This window comes from Anas acuta, chromosome 6, assembly GCF_963932015.1.
Source record: "Anas acuta chromosome 6, bAnaAcu1.1, whole genome shotgun sequence".
NCBI lineage: Eukaryota > Metazoa > Chordata > Aves > Anseriformes > Anatidae > Anas > Anas acuta.
The window spans coordinates 8610210-8630406 of NC_088984.1; the positions used below are offsets into that span (position 1 = coordinate 8610210).

The 20197-nt window shown below is 37.2% G+C and overlaps 1 protein-coding gene across 1 annotated transcript; it reads right to left on the bottom strand.

Annotated features, from left to right (window-relative positions):
* Window positions 1-204: 204 nt before the first annotated feature.
* Window positions 205-10735, bottom strand: DDX18 (DEAD-box helicase 18). The gene is made up of 14 exons (XM_068687290.1): window positions 10523-10735; window positions 10216-10419; window positions 8874-9017; window positions 8234-8369; window positions 7679-7779; window positions 7371-7570; window positions 7171-7285; window positions 6135-6274; window positions 5177-5338; window positions 4702-4854; window positions 3891-4004; window positions 2862-2918; window positions 1638-1815; window positions 205-1063 (listed from the first exon to the last, which is right to left on the bottom strand). Exons 1-14 carry the CDS (start codon window positions 10638-10640, stop codon window positions 921-923), a joined length of 1965 nt encoding a protein of 654 aa, XP_068543391.1. The 5' UTR covers window positions 10641-10735; the 3' UTR covers window positions 205-920.
* Between the last annotated feature and the right edge of the window lie 9462 nt (window positions 10736-20197).

Sequence of the window (20197 nt, forward strand, 5' to 3'; positions counted from 1 at the left end):
TGGAAGTCTCTTTGCTTCATTGCATCAACTTTATGGAGCATTAAAAAAAAAAAAAAAAAGAAATTCCCACACCTTATCTGGGCTGAGTCCTTCCAATCAAGCAACCTGCTTCTTATTTTTCTTTGCCTATTCTTAAGAGAATACACTAGACATTACCAGACAGGTGAATTCAGATTTCAACAGACCATGAAGGAAAACCAAACATTTCACTAGAATGTTACCGTTTAATTATAACATTAAGAGAAACAGTTCTAAGCACATCTCTGATGTATATATTTTTTTATTTTTTTAAATCCTGGACATCCCATATGTTATACGGGTACCATGACTTAAAACAGTTACAAGCTCAGTCTTAATTTGATTCAAAGGACATGTTCTGTTCTGAAGAAATGTTCTTATAGTCTCCAGGACAGTTGATGGACAAAGAGTTCTGTACCACTAAAACTGCAGTAATTCTTGTGAACAAAAATCCTTTAATTTTTTTTTTTTTTTTTACATTGTAAAAGTTTTATCCAGAGACCTATTAACTCTTCTGCATTTCTCAGCATACTGAAGTCTCTTGTAACAGAAGTCATCTCACACTGCAATCTGTCCCGCATTCTATCTACTCCAACAATTTCCAGGTGTGCATGTAAAAAGGATAAATATAAGCATTTTTTTCTATAAAAAGCTGAAAATATGTTTTCTTTAATAAATCTGTAGTATTAACTTGAAATAATTACAAGCATGGCAAAATTATCAGGCCACCTGTCTTTATTTTCCTTTCCAAAGAGTCCTCCTGCAATGAAAGATGTTCTTATAAACAAAAACAAATTTCCCTAAAAATGCCAACAAAGCAGTTTAAAATTGAAGTAACTGTCAGAGAGTTTTGGTGAAGGTAGTCTATTCCAACAGAACAAGCCATTTTAATGAATGCAGGATTAACGAGAAAACTGCCGATTGTCTGGTTTCTTGTTAATATGCTTGAAGATTTTAGCTTTGTGGACGTTCTTCGATTTCTGATAACCAAATCCTCCACCTCCGCCTCTTTTCTGTAGCCTTCTGCCTTGGCTGCTGTTCACATCTGGAATTTTGTGGGTTAAAGAACTTAAAAAAACTAATTTGAAATGTTACTTACTAGGGAGAAAAAAAAAGTAACAGCATTAATATAAAAAGTTCAGTTGCAGAACTACAGGTCAAATTGAAGCTGTGCCTGTCATTCTAATGAACACTTTTATTCCTCCAGCCGTAGAATTAGTTTGACCAGAGTATCACTGCTTCAACTTCTACCCACTAGCAGCTTTGACAAGAGGGGCCCTTGCCCCTCTATTTCCGTATTCCATGATTAAACTTAATTACACACCTTTCAATGAAAATTATGGTGCATGAAGAACAGCACCCTGGAAGATGTATGCAACATTCCAGCACCTGCTAACCTGCAGCAACTGAAGCATGTTCATGCACTGAAACAGATGTTTGTAAACACTAAAACTGGAAAAACTGCCATTTAGGATTTTCTTTTATAAACCATTTTTGAGCATGATGCATGCATGTAATTAAACAGCAAAGCCAAAACAAAACAAAAACCAGAATTTGAAGTAGCATAGGTACTATAGCATAGCAGGAATTCAGCTTTGAAACACTGCAGTAAAGGATACTGAGGTCAACAAATGGAGGGACTTTAAAACCAAATGAAAGGCTGACTTTGTTAAGATCCAGGTTATTGACGTTATATATCTGCTTCAGAGAATGGGAGTCATAAGCTCTAATGTAGGCTTTGTATGCTTCCTGGGCTGACTTGTGAAGAAAGTAGTTCTTCTCAATCAGTTTCTCCAGCTGGTGAGGAGGAAAGAAAAACAGAAGGCATGAAATTATGGCTGTAACAACTGTATAAATTATGTGCAAGCAAATTATTTACTGTGCAAGCTGCAGCGACATTCACTACTCACTTCAATAAGACTGCACTGTGATATGTGCGCGTGCACTCTGCTGTTACAGTGCTTTTATAAACAGAAAAACAAAACAGCCTGAAGTGGAATTCTTCTATGATGCCTGTCTCATTTGACTTCTAGCATACATTAATTTGGCACACTAATATTAAGTTACATTGTGTGTCATTATTTCATAATTGTTCTTAACAACAATTCTCTTTCTGAAAAGCCTGTCTTCAATACTTCTTGTATTGCTATTTCAAGTTTAATTTATTACAAAGAAATTTTACAGAGTTCTTATGAAAAGAATGACTCACAGAACTAAACAACAATAAAAATTCTTATCTACAAAACTATCTATGTTATTCTTTTCAACTTTGTGCTCCATTGCTATTTTTGTAGCACTGCAGTACAAAACAGATTTGGCTGATGTTGGGCTTTATTACCATCAAGGAGGTTAAAAATATATTTGGAATATACACACTAGCATTTCTAGGTGTTAGTACATGTCAAAGGCTGAGCAAATCATCTTAGAAGACATAAAGATATTCAGAATTAGTCTGAACATGCACAGCCATTCAATGAAAGCTACTGGAACATCATGTTTAGTACGCTGGACAAGAACATTCTATTCAAGAGCTGAAGGCATATTTACATCATTATGATTTTGCAATATAACATGAAAAAACAATCCTTACAAGCAAATTCAGATGATGTAATGATGACAATTTAGTACTGGATATTAAAATCCATATTTGGTTTCACAACATTTTCTGTCTGTAATATCATATAGGGACAATATGACAGGAGGATTTACTACAGAATACTCACCTACAGGAACTTTTCTGAACATGCACATTATTTTTAAATGTTAGTTGCAATAGACTATATCATCTGCATAAATTGTTGTTATACAAATGTTCAGAGCACCTTTAGTAAGCCATTTCATACCTGAGACTGGATATCTGAAATCTTTGACCAAGAAAATTCGAATTCACTGAGTGGTACCTTTAACAAACAAGGAAAATATCTACATTATGTATGTATTACTGTACAAACAGTTAATGTGTTTAAGACCTAAAACAAATAGGATAAGACCTGTCAGATAACAGAACACTTACTTTTTAATATTTTAGCTATATCTCTTAATAGATAATTATAACTGTGAAGTTCAAGGACATTTTCATGAGTGAAAAGATTACCTACAATTATTTTCGTTTTTTGACATTTTTTTTCAAAGCAATAATCACACTATTACTACCCGTTATCATAGATACATTCATAAAGTGCCTTTGCACCAATATATCAGTATTATCACATCCTTTCAACTAGCATGAAGACCCGCATTATGACACTTTTACCATTTTAGCTTTTCCTTTAGAAGCTACATCACATTAATTACAAGTGGCAAAATTCTGGACTGTAGAAAGGGACTCTGTAGAAAGGGACTCTGTAGAAAGGGACTCTGTAGAAAGGGACTCTGTAGAAAGGGACTCTGTAGAAAGGGACTCTGTAGAAAGGGACTCTGTAGAAAGGGACTCTGTAGAAAGGGACTCTGTAGAAAGGGACTCTGTAGAAAGGGACTAAGGAACTAGGAGCAGTTCTACCATATTAAAAGGGCTACACTTGAAAGAAGGCTACCTTTGTTTTGAAATTGATTAATTTTCTTTCTAAAGAAAAATAACAACTGCACTGGCCAAGCTCACAGTATCTTTCCATGATGGGTCATAGGAAATTTATTTCTTAATAACACAAGCTACACAGTTGCAAAGCAACTATAAATATACTCAATAGTTACTTTTGAGTCTAAGGTCAGCAGCACAAAGTCAGATGTTCAGTTAAATATTTTCTAAGCAACAGAATAGTTCTTGTTTAAAAGTTAAAGTGTTTCATTAATCATTACAGTTTTTGCCTTTGAAATCTTGGTTGCACTATGAAATCATAAAAAAAAAAAAAAAAAAAAAGTCTACAGAAGTTTACCCTGGCTTGTTTCAGGTAACGAAGAAAGCCCAGTTCTTCCGGTCGTAAAATGAGCAGAGCATGTCCTCTACCATTTATACCTCTGGCCGTTCTACCAACACGATGAATATACTCCTTTTTTGCAGAGAAGAAAAAACAGTAAGTCCAATCAGTCTTTCAAGCATTTAATAACACAGATTCACAAAAGAACATTTAACATTAATATACTGTAATGCATCATCAATTATGTTCTAAGAACATACACTGACACATGGATAAGGCAAACTAAGTTTTGACGATGCAAAGCACAATTAGGTTGAAACAGAAACCCCTGACTATAAGTATCTTACCTTTTATTGAGGGAAAAAGAATTGTAGTGCTCTGTAGCAGAAAATTTTACTTTGCTTTTGATATATTTGCTCTACATATTTGTCAAGACTTTCCAGATCTGAGTTGTTCTTGTTTGCACTGGGCATTTATTCTAATGAGAATTCTAATTTTTAAATAAAAATCAATTTTCCATTGAAAAAGCTGTCAGGAGACTCAAGGACGCATATATAAACCTCATGTTCCTTCTAATAGATGTTTTGTTTTTTTAGCTGATTAGATTTTAAGTTACTTGAGTTGCATAAAGAGTAATGTTTTACAAAACTACTCTTAAAAATGTAACAGAGGTCTCAGCTAGGTGCAGCATATCCTGCTAGAATAAGTGGAAGAAATCAGCTTCCAGATGCTAACTTGGCTGAATCCTGACCTCTGTTGAGCAGAAGATTCAGGTTTCTTTACTACATATGTAGCTAGGAATTGAAAGTTTTTTATTTCCTTAACTTACTTTTGGATCATCTGGAGGGTCATACTGGACAATCCAGTCCACTTCAGGAATATCCAGTCCTCTGGCAGCTACATCAGTGCACAGCAGAATTCCAGATTCTGCATTACAGAACTGGAAAAATGTCGTGGTACGTTTTGTTTGTTTCTGCTTGCCCTAAAAAACAACAACCAAATATAATAAGGGCAGTCTCTTGGAGAGAAACAGAAAAACGGGCTACACGCAAGAGGATAAGTTAATATCAGCATTCAAACCTCATTTAGAAAACAGTAAGATCAACAGCATTGCAGTGCTCTCACTACATTGTTTTTACTTTATTTCATTCCTCTGCAAACTAATTGAGACCAGAACATCTTGTTAGCAGAGTATCTGTTTATTATAAACTGAAATGAAATAAATAAGGTAAATGAAAGATCTATAACAACTTACAGGTGTTATCAGATTAATTAAAAATGAAATCTATGTATAAAATACTTACATGAATGGCCATAACAGGCAGATCAATGTAGTTGAGTAATTCATAGTGGTACTTCACTGACATACATGAAGAAAAAAATACCATTAGTTTCTTCTTCCGGTTCTTCTTAAGGAATGTGAAGAGCAAAAGGAATCTTTTTTCAGATGGACATACCACATAACCCTGGAAATTATTTAAATGGTGTCAAACAAAGTTGTATGGAACACATTTTAGCTTTACCAATACAATTAAATCAGGGAGCTGTTGTATTACAAAACAGATGTGACAAATAGTTGATTTTCCAGCTATACAGTTAGAAACCGTTTGATATATTTCCTGTCCCTCACCATGTTATATTAAACTCCTGAAGTAGAGTTACAGCCAAAAGTTTACTCTGCTGATTTGAAATAATTCTCCAATGGAGAAGTATTTTTTCACTAGTTCTCAAAAAGTAGTATTTCAATGAAGAATGGTTTATACAATAAAAATCCATTTCAAGAACTTCTGAATTCTGATATTAGGTATGAAAATTACTGTACAGGCTTCTTAAAATTCTTTATAATTTCAGGAATTTTATCTAGTTTTTGCTACAAGTTTACTCTTTAAATATAATTTGTAACTGTACAACTGTATTTAGCTGGCATCTGAAGTAGCAACAGTGAAATCTATAGCATTTTCTATCTGCAACATGGTAACAGAATTACAAAGAGAACTGGAGCTTAAGTAGATAACATAAATAGGAATGGCAAAGTGTAACTAACTATTATTATCCAACGAACTTTTTTATCATCTTTCCTGCAAACATCGACTAGATGCACAAAACTTACAGCTAGTAGAGTGAATAAAGCCCTTTAGGCAACTGATAGCTTTTGCCCAGTAGGATGTTAAACACTAAGATAGTATTTATACAACCCATTTAAAAACATATAGGGTAGTGTAAGTTCACAGCTGATACCCTTTTTAGTAAGGTGTGTTTTACCTGTTCAAGACCATCAACTGTTGCTGTCTCCTTGTTATCATCAACCCCAACATACAGCGGCTCTTTCTTCAGAGAGATCTTTGCCAGATCTTCAACCTTTCTGGTTTGTGTAGCAGAAAAAAGCATTGTCTGTCTGCGCTCTGAAAGTATTTTAAAAGAAAGCCTTATTTTTAAAAGGAGAACACAAATATCAAGGCCTTAACGTCTTTAGCTACAAACTTCCCTGTGCAAGTCTTTTTTTTTTTCCCCGCTTATCTTCTAAAGCACATTTTGTTGCTTTATGCATTGTATATTTTATTTACTTAGTGTGTTACCATCTGCAAAATCTTTATCTGCAAAAAGAAAATATTCTTTCTCTGGGAGAAATGTTCATTAGCATTTGCTCTTCAATTTAGAGACAACATTTTAGGTACAGACTTACCCTGTAATTCTAACTATAGATTGATTTCATTTTCATGGGTATTAAAATACTTTTGTTTTCCAAAACATGCTGCATACTCTTTATTTACTACTTCCATGCTTTTTACTGAATTTTGATAATTAAAGGGAGAGCCTTGGTGACTCTGAGATCGTGTTTTATATATCAATTGTAAGAAATAACTAAATCAAAGTAAGAAAGCAAATTTTAAGGTGAACACTGAAATACGCTTCTACTGTTCTTGGAAACACCAATAAAAGATCCAACTGCAAGCCAGAAAACCTTTTTCCTTATATTTAAGTTTTATAAGGAAATAATAAATTGTAGGCAATAAAACAGGCACAGAAAGATGAATGAGATCCTGTAGGTGTTGAACTAAAAGGATCTTATATGAACAGAATTATATTCCTAAAGTACGTTAAGAAAACTCTGTCTTTGAGATGAATGATGCTAAATAAAATAATGCATACCAGCTATCAGGAAAAAAGACAGAGTAAGACAATCACTCTGAGGTACACCTACAGAACTATAAAAATTAATGACTTCTTTTACAATAATTGAGTCATAAAGAAGACAAAATGTTAGCCAAGTAATTTCCAAGAAAGACTTTTTTCTTACTCGGTAGAAGTTTTATGATCTGTTTCATTTCTTCTTCAAATCCAACCTCTAAGATACGATCCGCCTCATCAATTACCAAACACTGCAAATTCTTGTACATGAAACCTGGTGTGTTCTAGAAGATTAACAAATTGAGAGTCAGACAGGGACAAGTATTTTATTATGTTTTATTAAGTATTAGGCATCAGTATTTTACCTACCTGCATATGATCCAGAAGTCTTCCTGGTGTTGCTACAATGATGTTGATTCCATTCCCAAGTTTCTGTGCTTCTGCTGATCTGTTACTGCCCCCCATTATCAGACCATAGGTGTGCACGTGATGATTCATAAGTTCTTTAAGAACTCCATAGGTTTGCATTGCAAGCTCTCGAGTAGGTGAAAGAATAATAACACCCGTTCCTAAAGCAGACATCAACCAAACAAGATTAAGTTATGGAAACTCACACAATCCCCTTTGCAGTCAAATCAACACATGGGATTCAACCGTGAAAAGAAGAAAAAGCTTACCATTTCTAGGCATGAATTTTAACTTGTAGATGAGCTCTACTGCAGGAATGAGAAATGCAAGTGTTTTGCCACTGCCTGTTTTTGCCGCTGCTAAAATATCCCTACATGAAACAAAGTTACAAAATGAAGTGTTTAGTTGAACCTATAGGGAAAACAGCAATCCCATTTTGGATGATGTTGACAATGTAAAAATGTAACAAAGCTTAAAGGAAGCCAGTATAGTTAATACTAAGAAATCTGTGGCAGATCTGGTCCACAACAACTGGTCTCTGCCTCTATGGACTGTGCAACACACTGTACCAAGAGGCCAATGAAAACAGACTTCCCTGCTTTCAAAGCCAAATGCAAAGCAAGTTCCATGAACTTACCTCAGTATCTGTTCACAGGTAACAGATACAATTTCTTAACTTGTATTAACGTTTACAAACAAAATATTTTTAAAAATATGAGAATTATATAAAAAAAAGCTGTAAAAAGTCACATCTCATGTATTTATCTTGCTAGCAAAATTTCCACATTTGTTGTCAATATAGTTATTAAAAACACATTTCTTACCTGCCTTCCAGAAGAGGTTTAATACTTTTATGCTGAATTTCTGTCATGTGCGTAAAGCCCATGTCATTTATGCCTTTCAATGTATTCTCACTGACAAGACCATCAAGGGATGTAAAAGAATTGTCTTCAAAACCACCTGAAGAGAAGGGAAAACAAATTTCAAACTTATTTCTTCAACTCTATCCATCCCAAGATGACCCAGTTAGAATTGATGTTAAAAGGATTTTTTCTCATTCCTTCGTACCACAAAATCCTTAGATGTTGACAAAATACTCTGTATTAACGGGTCCCTAGGAATACTGCAGACAACTGTTAACAGTGTATACGAGTGCACTGACTCTCATTCTAATTTATTAGCCATACACCTCCATTTCACTGACATTTTCTTCCATAATGAAATGTGTGTGCATCTGTTATAAAACTGATTTTCACTAGTAATTTTAAGACCAACAGAAATGTAGATATAATGCAAATTTCAAAGAACAGTAACTGAAAAATAGCTCTACAGCGGTCAGCATCATGCTACCTTTATTCAAACATGTAACTTTTATTGCAGATCTGAAAACTGCAACTTGCTCTAGAAGAAAGCTTAAAAACTTGGGATTTTTGTACATCTACAAAAAATGAGGACACAAGATACCTGTTAAACCTAGCGGTAAACTAGGTACTTCATCCTCTTCCTCCTCCTCCTCTTCCACTTCTTTCTCTCCAGAATCCTTCCCATCTTCATCTTCTGCCTCCACAGACTTGTCCTCCTCGGTTTTTGCTTTTTTAGTTTCTGTACCTAGGGTGTTATTTTTACAGAAAACTTGTTAATCGCAGTAAGGAATATGAAAAACATGTTCATCATTAAAAACTGAGCCAGACTTATTTTCTTTAGCCCATAAATCACTGCTATGTTGTAAGGTAAGAGGGATCATGAGAAGGGGTGGCAAGGTTTCCATGAAGCTTTCTGATGCAGATAGCAAGACATTCATTCAAGTTCCTTGCACACAATGCACTTTGCATCGTAAACCAAAGCAGCCTAGAGTATACCATGTTTTTTTTTCCCGGGGAAATGACAAAAGCATGATCCTATGGAACAAATATGTTGGTTGCTACTGACTTAGTATATATTAGAGTTCAAATATTATAGTTAGAATAAATGATTAGAGAATGTAAACCTCAAAAGAGTATTTAAATATAAATGCAGTACATAGGCAAAATGTAAAAAGGACCTATTCTCTACTGTTATTGCGTAACAGATAGCTTTCCATTAAAAGTATTTTGATGCACATTCAGAATTCTGTATTTGCAAAAACAAAAATCACAAGGTACCAGCTATTGCACTCTTTTGCTTTATGTTTACTGAGTAAAAATTGGGAAGGAGGAGATGAATTTCAAATTAAGTTGTTAAAACCCTAAGATGCGTTTTCCAGTTATCCATTCAATTTCTTTAGGATCATTTCTTACAAAGCATATAAGGAGCGGTCCTTCCACTCATTAGTGTACTTGTATCCCTAAAATATCATGATAATGCAAATCTGTTTTCCAGAAATCACTAGAAACACTAAGTGATAAACACCTCTTTCACCAGTGTAATCTAGAGAAACACGACAAATACAGGCAGGGCTTTTAGGTTTGTGCATAAGGGAAACCACCACCAGAAACACCCGAGCCAGCAGCATGTGCTCTCCTGTGCTGGCAGCGACCAGGGCAGGGCCCCGAGCTGCAGCAGCTGGGCACAGACAGTACCAGCTCCCAGGTATATGCAGACACCCCTCAGATCTTCAGCTACTTTCTTCTACTTGAAAAAAAATACACCACGGAAGATCTCCAGGGCTCTAAACCGTGCACCAGCCCAACCAGGGCACTTCTCACGGCCAACACACCCTCTCTGAAGGGGCACAAAGCAGAAAGAAGGCTTTTTCGTTGTTAGGGAATGTCTTAGCGGTGCTTCGGCCGGGCAAATGAATCCCGGCATACCGAGGAAGACAACGCACCGTTCTCGAGAGCAGCCGCCGCCTTCCTCTTCTTCTTCTTCTTCTTCCTCTTCGCCCCGGCTCCCTCCGGGCACGGCGCCGCCGCCTCGGGGGCTTCTGCCTCGGGGGCTTCTGCCTCGGGGGTCACCGCCTCGGGGGCTTCCTCCGCTGCCTCCTCCTCCTCCTGTTCCTCCTCCGGGGGGCTCAGCGAGGCCGCCGGAGGCGCTGCGAGGGCAAAGGAAACAAGCTGTGAGCGGCGGAGCGCGGCCGGCGGCCGGGGAGAGGCTCCGCGGTCCCGTCCCCGTCCCCATCCCGGTCCCGGCCGTACCCGCCCGCTCGGCCTCCCGCAGCTTGAGGTTGCGCTGCCGCAGCTTGAGGTTGCGCTTGTGGATCTTCTTGCGGAGCAGCCGCATGGGCAGGTTGCCCGCGGCCACCGACACCGACATGGCGGCCACACGTGGGGACGCTGGCCCGGCACGGCCCGGCCTCACCTCACCCGGCCCGGCCCCGCGCCGCCTGACGGGCGGCCCGCAGCGGCACCCAGCGCCTCGGCGGAGGCAGCGCCGCGCTCCCTGAGCCCTCCTCTTCCTCCTCCGCTTCCTCCTCCTTTTCCTCGCCGGCTGTTACCCCTGAGAGGCTCCACACCTCCCTGCCAGCCCCTCCACTCCTAGTGCTGGGCACCTCGGCCTTCATCCCTTGTAGCGTTCTCCTCCTCCTGCCTCCCCATCCTCTCCCAAAGGGGATGAGCCCCTGCCATCTGTGCTGTTGGCGACACCCTTCACATCTTTCGTGACCAGCAGATGGCACAAATAGCACAGGAATTTACAGCGGGTTGCTGGGGTTTCTCAAGCCAATGACGGCTATGGTCTTAGAAATATGAACGGCTGCAAGCTGTGTAATGCTCAGCCTGCAATAACTCGCTGTAAAGCAGATTTGAGCTGCAGAATTATTACTGTACTAATTTCGAAGTGTTTATTGCATATAACATCTTCTCTTAAAGTTACTGCTGTCAGAGATGAAACAAAACTCGCTCTTCATCACCTGTAATCGTTATCTTGATGTGTTCATATGGATCACCAGGATGACTATTACTATTGTCATTGTTGTGTCGGAACTTCACCAGATGATACATAACATTTTAAAAATATTTTATTTTTTAACCATGCGTACATTCAAATTACTAATAGTTACTAAACTTTCACAAGAGAAACATGACAGATGGCCACTTTTCTTCAGTGTGAACGCCTTGCTCCAGAAACATGAGTCATTATCTGAGAAATTTTAGAAAGGAAGGTGTTATAAAGGCATGAGAAAGACAGAGAAATTATAAGGCATTTGCAATTCTAAAAAAATATTGTTTATGAAAAGCTTGTGAAAGGAGGAGGAAGTATGACCAGGGAAGAAAAATTATTCTAAGCAGGCATTGCTGGAGCAAGAAAAGATATCCCTGATTCTGTGTGATGTCTAGCAACACTGAATGAAGACCAAGCCAAAATGAAATTGTAACACTTTTACATTTTATACTTGAAACAGGAACCTTGCAGGTGAATAAAAACAAAATAACAAAACCATGCTTTTTTATTATTTATTTATTTTTTTATTCTATTTTATTTATTTATTTATTTATTTATTTATTTATTTATTTATTGGAGCAGAAACTGAAAGCAGTATGTCTGCTTGACTAATTCTTTCACTAGGTCACTTTCCTTCCCAGGTACAAAGATGAACAGCTTCAACAAGAGGAACTGAAGAGTAAACTGGACTTCAGTATACCCCATATTAAAACATTTTTACTGTTTTAATCCATATCTCGCTTCCTTTCCTTCTGAACTGTTAATATTTCATAACTGGAAGTAGTTGCCATGGTTGTGGGGCATTGCACCTCAGTTGCAGAAAAATTCACAGGTGTTCACTGTTGGGACATCCTGGACAGTTTGAAAAGTATGGTCTGTAGCTTGGTTTTTGAGATGCTGTACTTAAAGTTGTGTCACTGAAACTCTGAAGCAGGAAAGGTGACCATGTCCAAACTTTGACTGACTGGATAACGGGTCTGGCTGCTGGCTTATTAAACTGACAGAATAACTCATCTCCCTCAGTTGTGTTTTGAAAATAATGGAGCTATCCTCAGCAAGAAAGGCTTTGGGTTCAAAACTTCAGGGGAAGTCAGTTCAAGGTTGAATTTTAAGCAAGTAACAATTTCTTGCTGAAAGTCATGTAATTTAAGTTCTGGATATATATTTCCGTCTTTTCTCCCTGTCTACCTTATATTGTATCTACAAAATATATTGTTAATTAACTACAGGCTTGTTCTTCCTAGTCTGTACTGATTTATAGTTTTGTGGTTAGATTTACTATTTGGATGCACTTTTAACCCAGGCAGTGTTCATTGCTGGAATATGCTTGTTGCGCAGATAGAATGAATTAAAAATCTGGGCAGGAGAGAGCTGACACTAATACTTACACTGAGGGCAGAGAACATGATGTCCTTCAGGCATTGCATGGTCCAGATGTTCGTATATCAACCAGTACTGCCAGGATCACCACCATTTAGCTTTTACCTGCACCATCGCACCTCCAGATCTGCCAAGAATTGGGACCTGAAAACCCTGTTATAGTAAAACCCTGCATAAAGAACTCTCCTTAGCGAGTCTCCACATTGGGTCCCAGCTGGCTTGGCAAGTCTTTGTGAAATTGCATTAGTGTGGCACGAGGCCCAAAAATGCTCCTGAGAAGGTATGTTAGAGCCTGCCGAGCAGGATATATTGGCTTTGCACCAGTCATGTGACAACACGATTTTACTGCTTTTCAATAAAAGCATGGAGCACAAGGAAAACTTCAATGCATTTAAAGAGAAACGATGATCTTTCATCTGTGTAAACAGATGTCAGTGCATTATGTATGGAAATTTGGAAATTAGGTCCCATTAGGTTGCTAACTATCATGTGCTCCAACATAGCTTTGTCTCGGCATCTTGTAAAAGTTGTTGCTTAGAGTTTGCAAAGTGTACTTAGCTGGAGATTTCAAAACATATTTTATGAGCTCCTTTTTGTTTTTCTTCTTTCTCTTCAAGCAGGAACTGCAGAATATCACAAAAAAAGAGAGTCAGAAGGCAATAATGATAATTTATTCATGACAGGCCCAGACAATATTTTAAACCACTAACTCATCTCAATATTTTTTCTCTGAAGTTTGGCATTTCTTAGATTTTATATGAATTCCCAGTGGCACGTAAGTCTCATTTCTGTCCAATAGGTTCATTTGTAGTTGCTTGACTTGTTGGGCAATCGTTACCAACAATAGGATTTTCTCAAGTCATTATTGAGTTGCTGTCAAAATATCTCAAATTTTCTACACGTGATCTTGCAGGCAGATTTGTAGGGAATCACGTTTGGGTTAGCTAAGCTTTATGGAGCTTAAGAAGTTCATATTAGAACCTCTGGATTTTTCTCTGAAGATAAATGTTTTAATACCTTCATGTGCTGTCGATGGCACTATTTTATCTCCCAGAGTAAATTTATCATGAAAGCCAAATTAGAAATCTTTTGTCCTACTTACCATTAACTTATTTATTTTGATTAACAATGCAACATGAAAGTGATCATTGATTTCAGTTGCATAAATTCAGATACACAGTGCTAATTTATCAAAATCTCATACAGAAAAGACAATGAAACAAAAGTGCATAGTCATTTTTGGATACTTCAAGTTGTGACACATTGCTGAGTTAAGGCTGACAGGCTTGATTTTCAAAATGTAGAATTGATGAAAAAATATTTTTTTGTGTGTCTTAGGTTGGCTATGGAAAAAAAAAACAACAAACAAACCATCAACAATGTCACTGGTGAACATCTGCACCATTGAGTTATAAATGTTGAACTAAAAAACTAGTATTTTTATTGCTTGCAGCCACACTAGAACACCTTTCAGAAGCATATTTTCATTTTTACAGATTACAGTTTTCCCCATTAGATTACATTTATTTGTCATGTCTAATACATTCTGAACAGGCACTGGGTTTAAAATCAAGTATCATATAGACAGATACCTCTTTTTATTTTTTTAGCAAGTGTGTTTAAGTTATGCAAAAAAGATCTGTACATGTATGCAAGTGTGTTTCCAGAAATAATCAAATTTCCCACTTACTTGAGACATATAATTCTAAAACCTGGACTTTGGAAGAGAAAGATTACCTACCTGAACTGATGTAAGTGGTGTGGATATAGATACATAAGGACATAGATATATAAAGACATATCACATAGAGAACAGATGGCTTAGTTTACAGAACATTGATGTCAACTTGAAAATTGCTGGTTAGAAATTTCTGGTGCACACCATATTTCCATAGGGTATCGTTGAGTAGCATTGAATCTGTGAGGGAATTTAAAGTGCGCCTTTGAGTTTAAGATAGAAAATTAGAGTATGTGTTTGTAAAATGCAGACTGGGCTATTGTAATCACCATTTTTTTCTCTAATGTTTTTAGTTTAATACTACTTCCAAATAACGTCTCCCCCATGGGTCATATGGAGGTATTGTTTCAGTTTTAACTATCATCATCACACTTTGTCCAGCATATAGAAAACAGCTAGATTCAAACCATATCTGTGAATTTTTCAGGAAATTTCTCATTTTCCCCATATTTTACAACTTGAGCAATTCGGTGTGCCAATTGTAATGTAGACTGACACATCTCTGAATGTGATTCAAATCAAAACCAGTGCAGATCTGCAGCCAGAATGAAAAGTGGAGAGGGGCTGAACTGTATTTTATAGAACACCTTGTACATTTTGCATAGTTCCTGTGGATTTTCTGCTTGAGTGTTTCTGAGAAGCAGTTTAATACTTCAAAGTGTTAGGCCATCACGATTGCTGTTATTAGTTCATTAAAAGGAAGACAATATTATAGAGTTGTAGTAACATGGATCATGCAAGGATAAGGAACTGAAATCATTTTAATTGTTCTAATGAATGACCCCTTATTTTATTCACACAGGACCAATGTGTAATCTCACCCTTGCAGACTTCAGCATGTCTGGCCATGAAATCCTTCTGTCTCACACGATCTCAATAGCAGGAGTCCAGGTTACTGCACTAGTCTGAGCTCTTCCTGAAGTGATGCACTCAACAGATAGCAATGAACAGCTTCACATCCACCCACTTGACCCTTCAGTGCTAGAAACCCACAAAATTGATTGTGAGTTGCATAGAAAAGCAATCAGAAAAAAGGGATTCTTTGAGAAACTTGCTGCTTCAACTTCCATTGGGTAGTCCTCTGTCCCACATCTGTTCCAGATCTGTCTCAGATCTTTGGTTTGACTATTTATGGTTAAAAGAATTTCTAGTCAATAACAGTGGCTGAAAAAGTTCAGGATTAAGGCAGTGTGATTTAACACATAACACTAGGAATATTTTGAGGAACTTCAAAAGTCAGCTCTGTCTATTTGTTCCCGTCTACAACTACATTGTTGACTCTGCTGCTATCAAGGTGATCAGCTAATTGTGTGAGATCACCTTAATTAAACTGAAGTGAGCTAGACTATGTGGTGTTTCTGGATAACAAATTTTCAGTGTTTAGCAAATGCTACCATGCATTAAATGTAATTCTTCCTTGCACTAACAGGGATTATACATTGGCTTCTCACAGAAATTTAAGCTAATGTCAGCATTTGGACCTCATCTCTGAAATACATCATCACCAAATTCTCTAAAATATTGCTTACATCTCTCCAAAATGAAGAAAACAGTTGGAATAATAGAATTCCAGAATGGCAGAATATTGGAAGGCACCTCTGCTAATTGCCTATTCCAATTCACCCGACCAAGCAGGGTCAGCTAGAGCAGATTGCTTCAGACTCCATCAAGTCAGGTTATAGTACCTCCACTCAGGTTTCTAGTACCTCCTCAGGTTTCTAGTATCTTCAAAGATAGAGACTCTACAACCTGTCTGGACAACCTGTACCAGGGCTTGACCACTCTCTCAGTGAAGAAGCTTTTCGTCTTTGTTTACATGGAACTTGCTGTTTTTCAATTTGCGCCCTCTGTCTCTTGTTCTGTCACTGGGTACCGCTGAGAAGAATATGACTTCATCATCTTTACTCCCTCCCATCAGGTATTTACACACTCTGAACATTTTCTTTTCCAGACCGAACAGCCCCAGCTTTCTCACTTTCTCAGATTCTCCTTGTATGCCAGATGCCCAAATCTTTTAATGCTCTTTGTTGAACTCACTCTGCTATGTCCACATCCATCTCATACTGGGAAGCCCCAATCTATGCATGCTTCATATGTAACTCACCAGTGCTGAGTGGAGGGAAAGATCACCTGCCTTTTTATTGTCACAGTTGTCACAGTGGGGCTTTCTGTTATAACTGTATAATTCACTTTTCCTGAGAAAACTTTGCCATTTCCAAGATAAATATATAGTCATTTTATATTTAACACCTACACACTGTGAACCAAAAACCCAAACCAAAGCACAACACTCTCTGCAAACAAGGTGATAAACACATTTTTACTCTCACAAAGGCAAAGAGAGAGCAAATAATACATAATAATGCAAGTGCAGTGCACAATTTGTTCTATGCTAATGACAGCCAGGAGGGTACCATGAGGATAACTGCAGTGTAAAAGCATGTGTGGTGTGCAGGTGAATAGTTTTAGATTCTATTTTATTCTATCAATGTACAACAAGGTGTCTCTGACATTTATAATCCAAAATTACACAGTGTATTTGGGGTACTCAGAACATACCTGCTTTTTTGCAGGTATGGATGGTTTTGCAGGTATTGGAGGTAATTGATGAAATAATCATAATAGAATAATAGAATAGTTTGGGTTAGAAGGGACCTTACATTTCATCCAGTTTCACTCGCCTGCCATGGACCCCTATTAGTCCCATTTAAAGCCCCCTTTACATACTGGAAGGCTGCTCTAAGGACTTTCTGGAGCCTTCTCTTCTCTAGGCTAAGTAACTCCAACTTTCTCAGCCTTTTTTACACAGGAGAGGTGCTGCAGCCCTTTGATCATCCTCGTGACACTCTTCTGGATCCACTCCAACAAGTTTATGTCTTTCCTATGCTGCAAAACATATCTGTTTCAACCATTCTTCCATCTATGTTAAGTGTTGATAAGTAGCCTGTATTGTACATGACAGTGCAAAATAATTTTTCCATTTTTGTTGGTAACCACTTTTGTTGAGACAGCATTTAGATTCTTGATACTTCTTATGTGTGAAAATCCATTTTTTAATATTTTCTGTTGTAGAAAAAACTAATTGAAGGATTTTCAAAATACTCCAAAAGCTACAAGCAAGGTCAAGTGATTTATTAACAAATTAATCAAACTCCAGTTGTAGCAGCTAGCTTATAACTTACAGTATGACAGGTTCATAATCTTTAAAATGATTATTTTCTCAGGTATAAAACACTTCCCTTTTACATTGTCCTCATTAATGTAAAGAATCCTAGCAAAAAATATTACTGTCTCCTTTTTAGAAGGATTGTGCCTTTTATATTGCCATTTCATTTACAAGTCTTCATTTAAAATAATTCCATTCAAATAATACTAACTCACAATTAAATTCAGAAAGAATAAGAGATGTGAGAAAATAAGTGAGATATTTATGGTCAGCTAAGATTTTTAGCAGCTACTTTGAAGATAAAATTTCAATGAGAGGGATGGAGCGTTGAACATTCTGGGTGCACGGCAGCTGAATGGAGACAGGTCTGTGGCATTTTGTGGATGCAGTGAACACAAGGTGTCACCCTAGCTGTGAGATAGCTCCAACACAAAAATGACATTAGCTGAAGAGGAAAGGGAATGAAGCAGTGAAGTTATTATTTATTATTATTATTATTTTACAAGTTGACCATTGTGTTTCTTCATTTAAAAGAGATAGTAAGTTGGTAAAATCATTCAACTAATACAAAGCACTGTTTCAAAACAAAAAAGAAAACAATTCTACAGATTGCTGAATATTTCTAATTCAATGTTATTATGCTACTTATGATTTTTTTTAAAATTGTTGTCTTAAAGTAGGTTCTACAATTTTGAAGACAGAAATGGCTTCATTGAATAGTAGCCTTGTGTTTGTGGTACCTGTTAGTGAAAAAGATAATGGAGAACAGAGTGCAATATTTCTCTGAGATATCTTTAGACAGATTCATGCTCATACACAGAAGTCTAAGAGCTTATAGAAGGATGCAATGGCACGTCTTTAAAACCAATGTTAGTTACTTTTACTTATAAGACCCTTTCAGAAAGCTATTTAAAGGAGTTTTAATGTTCCTGAGAATGAGAATAGTTAATTAATAGTCTATTATGTAGTATTGCACTTTTGGATTGAACCTCAGTGGTAGCTAGAACAGCCAGCACTCCATAAGAGAATGCTTGTTATGGGACTCAGAGCTTTTATGGTTCAAGCCTTTATAAACTGTGTCAAGCTGTGATAGTTACAATTATTGCACACGTTGGCTTAACCTATGTAGTGTAGTCATAATGCATTAGCCTTTCCAGCTTTCTCTTACCTGCTCTTTATTACCTGTGACATTTTCCCTTGAAGGTTCAGAGCAAGTGTGACTTTATGATCAGCTGTAAGCTTTAACTAAACCAATTCATTTTTCTGGAGAAGACAGTTGTGGAAGAAACCAGGAGATGGCAGTCTTTCTTAACGGATCAGAGTGAAATGATACTGGTGATTCCAATTTCTGTCCTTGTGTCCCAGAGTAAGCAAAAATGTGAATTGAAATGAAGAGCCACACTTCTTGCCTTTCCAGCACAGCAAGTCGTTGACCCCTCTGGTATCTTCCAGAGCCTTTCTTTTCAGGTGTCAGGTTTTCAACAATCAAATATATCTGCGCACATTTATGGTCTTTCCAGTCTTCAGACTGGCCTTAGTGCAGTCAGAGGATCAAAATAGTTTTAACTGGGTTCAGTGCTTTTAGATTTTGTGCATGTAACCTGACAAAAACCAGCACCACATCAGCTGGGACATCCTACACAGGGGGATGTCAACATACGAAGGTAGATGATTATAGAGTCTTACTAGAGGAGTAATCAGATTCTTTTGAGCTGCTGTCAGCAAATACAAACCAGTACTTCTTACCCTTCTATATGTTTTTCTGTAGAGTAAGCACCAGGGACTCTATGGCAGGGTAGCACAACAGTGGCATAAATCAACACTTCATTGTCTCAGTCCTTCTCAAACAAAGCTTAGGAAAACATCGGCTGCCTTCTGGTATTTACTAGATCTAAGTAGCAGTCCTGAATTTAATTCTAGCAAACTATTAATTTTATATCTCCATAGTCATCATTGTTATTCAGCTCTGAGAGCTGCCTCTCACTGTTGTCACTTTTTCCCTTAAATTGCAGTAAGGTGCATGGAAATGACGAATGTATGGAGAGAAAGAGCACATTTTTCATGACAGTATCAGGCTTAAAAATTGTTTGGACTGATATTGTCTGTTCTCTTGGAGCAAATTCTTGCTTTGTACCTTACAAGCATTTCAAACTGTCTTCACCACTCACTGATTAATAGCAATAATAACAAGAATAAAAACTTTTACGCAATGCTGGATAAAATACAGAGATGTCGAAGACGATGTTTTTAAGTAATCCAGTTGCTATCTGAGTTTATCACAGGTCCAAGCAGAGGAGGAAAAGGATATATTGTGCCAAATGTCCAACCATATTCTTACTCTTCACATTTGTCAGTATTCTTACTTATTTATGATTTAGTGGTAACAGACCTCATTGTCATGCTTGTGTGCAGAGGTCCTCAACCTTTTTTACTGCAGCTCATCATGTTCAGTTTGATGCATGTTACTCTGCCAGAAATGTTCAAAGGCATAATGTCTAAGGCATAATAATTAATAATTATTAGTCATGGAGTCGTGCAAAGAGAGGTGCTCTATCTTTACTTATTAACGGTACAGGTCTATCTTTACTTATTAACGGTACAGGTCATTTACTAAGTAATAGCACATCAGATACTGGAATTATGTAA

What these genes read in the sequence shown, in the direction of transcription:
- DDX18 (XM_068687290.1), bottom strand. Translation starts at nt 10,640, where the DNA reads ATGTCGGTGTCGGTGGCCGCGGGCAACCTGCCCATGCGGCTGCTCCGC. An exon ending in AAACCTCTTCTGGAAGGCAG is followed by an intron (nt 7,780 to 8,233) that starts GTAAGAAATGTG and finishes TGTTTCATGTAG; the next exon opens with GGATATTTTAGCAGCGGCAA. An exon ending in CCCTCCATTTGTTGACCTCA is followed by an intron (nt 1,064 to 1,637) that starts GTATCCTTTACT and finishes ACAAAATTCCAG; the next exon opens with ATGTGAACAGCAGCCAAGGC.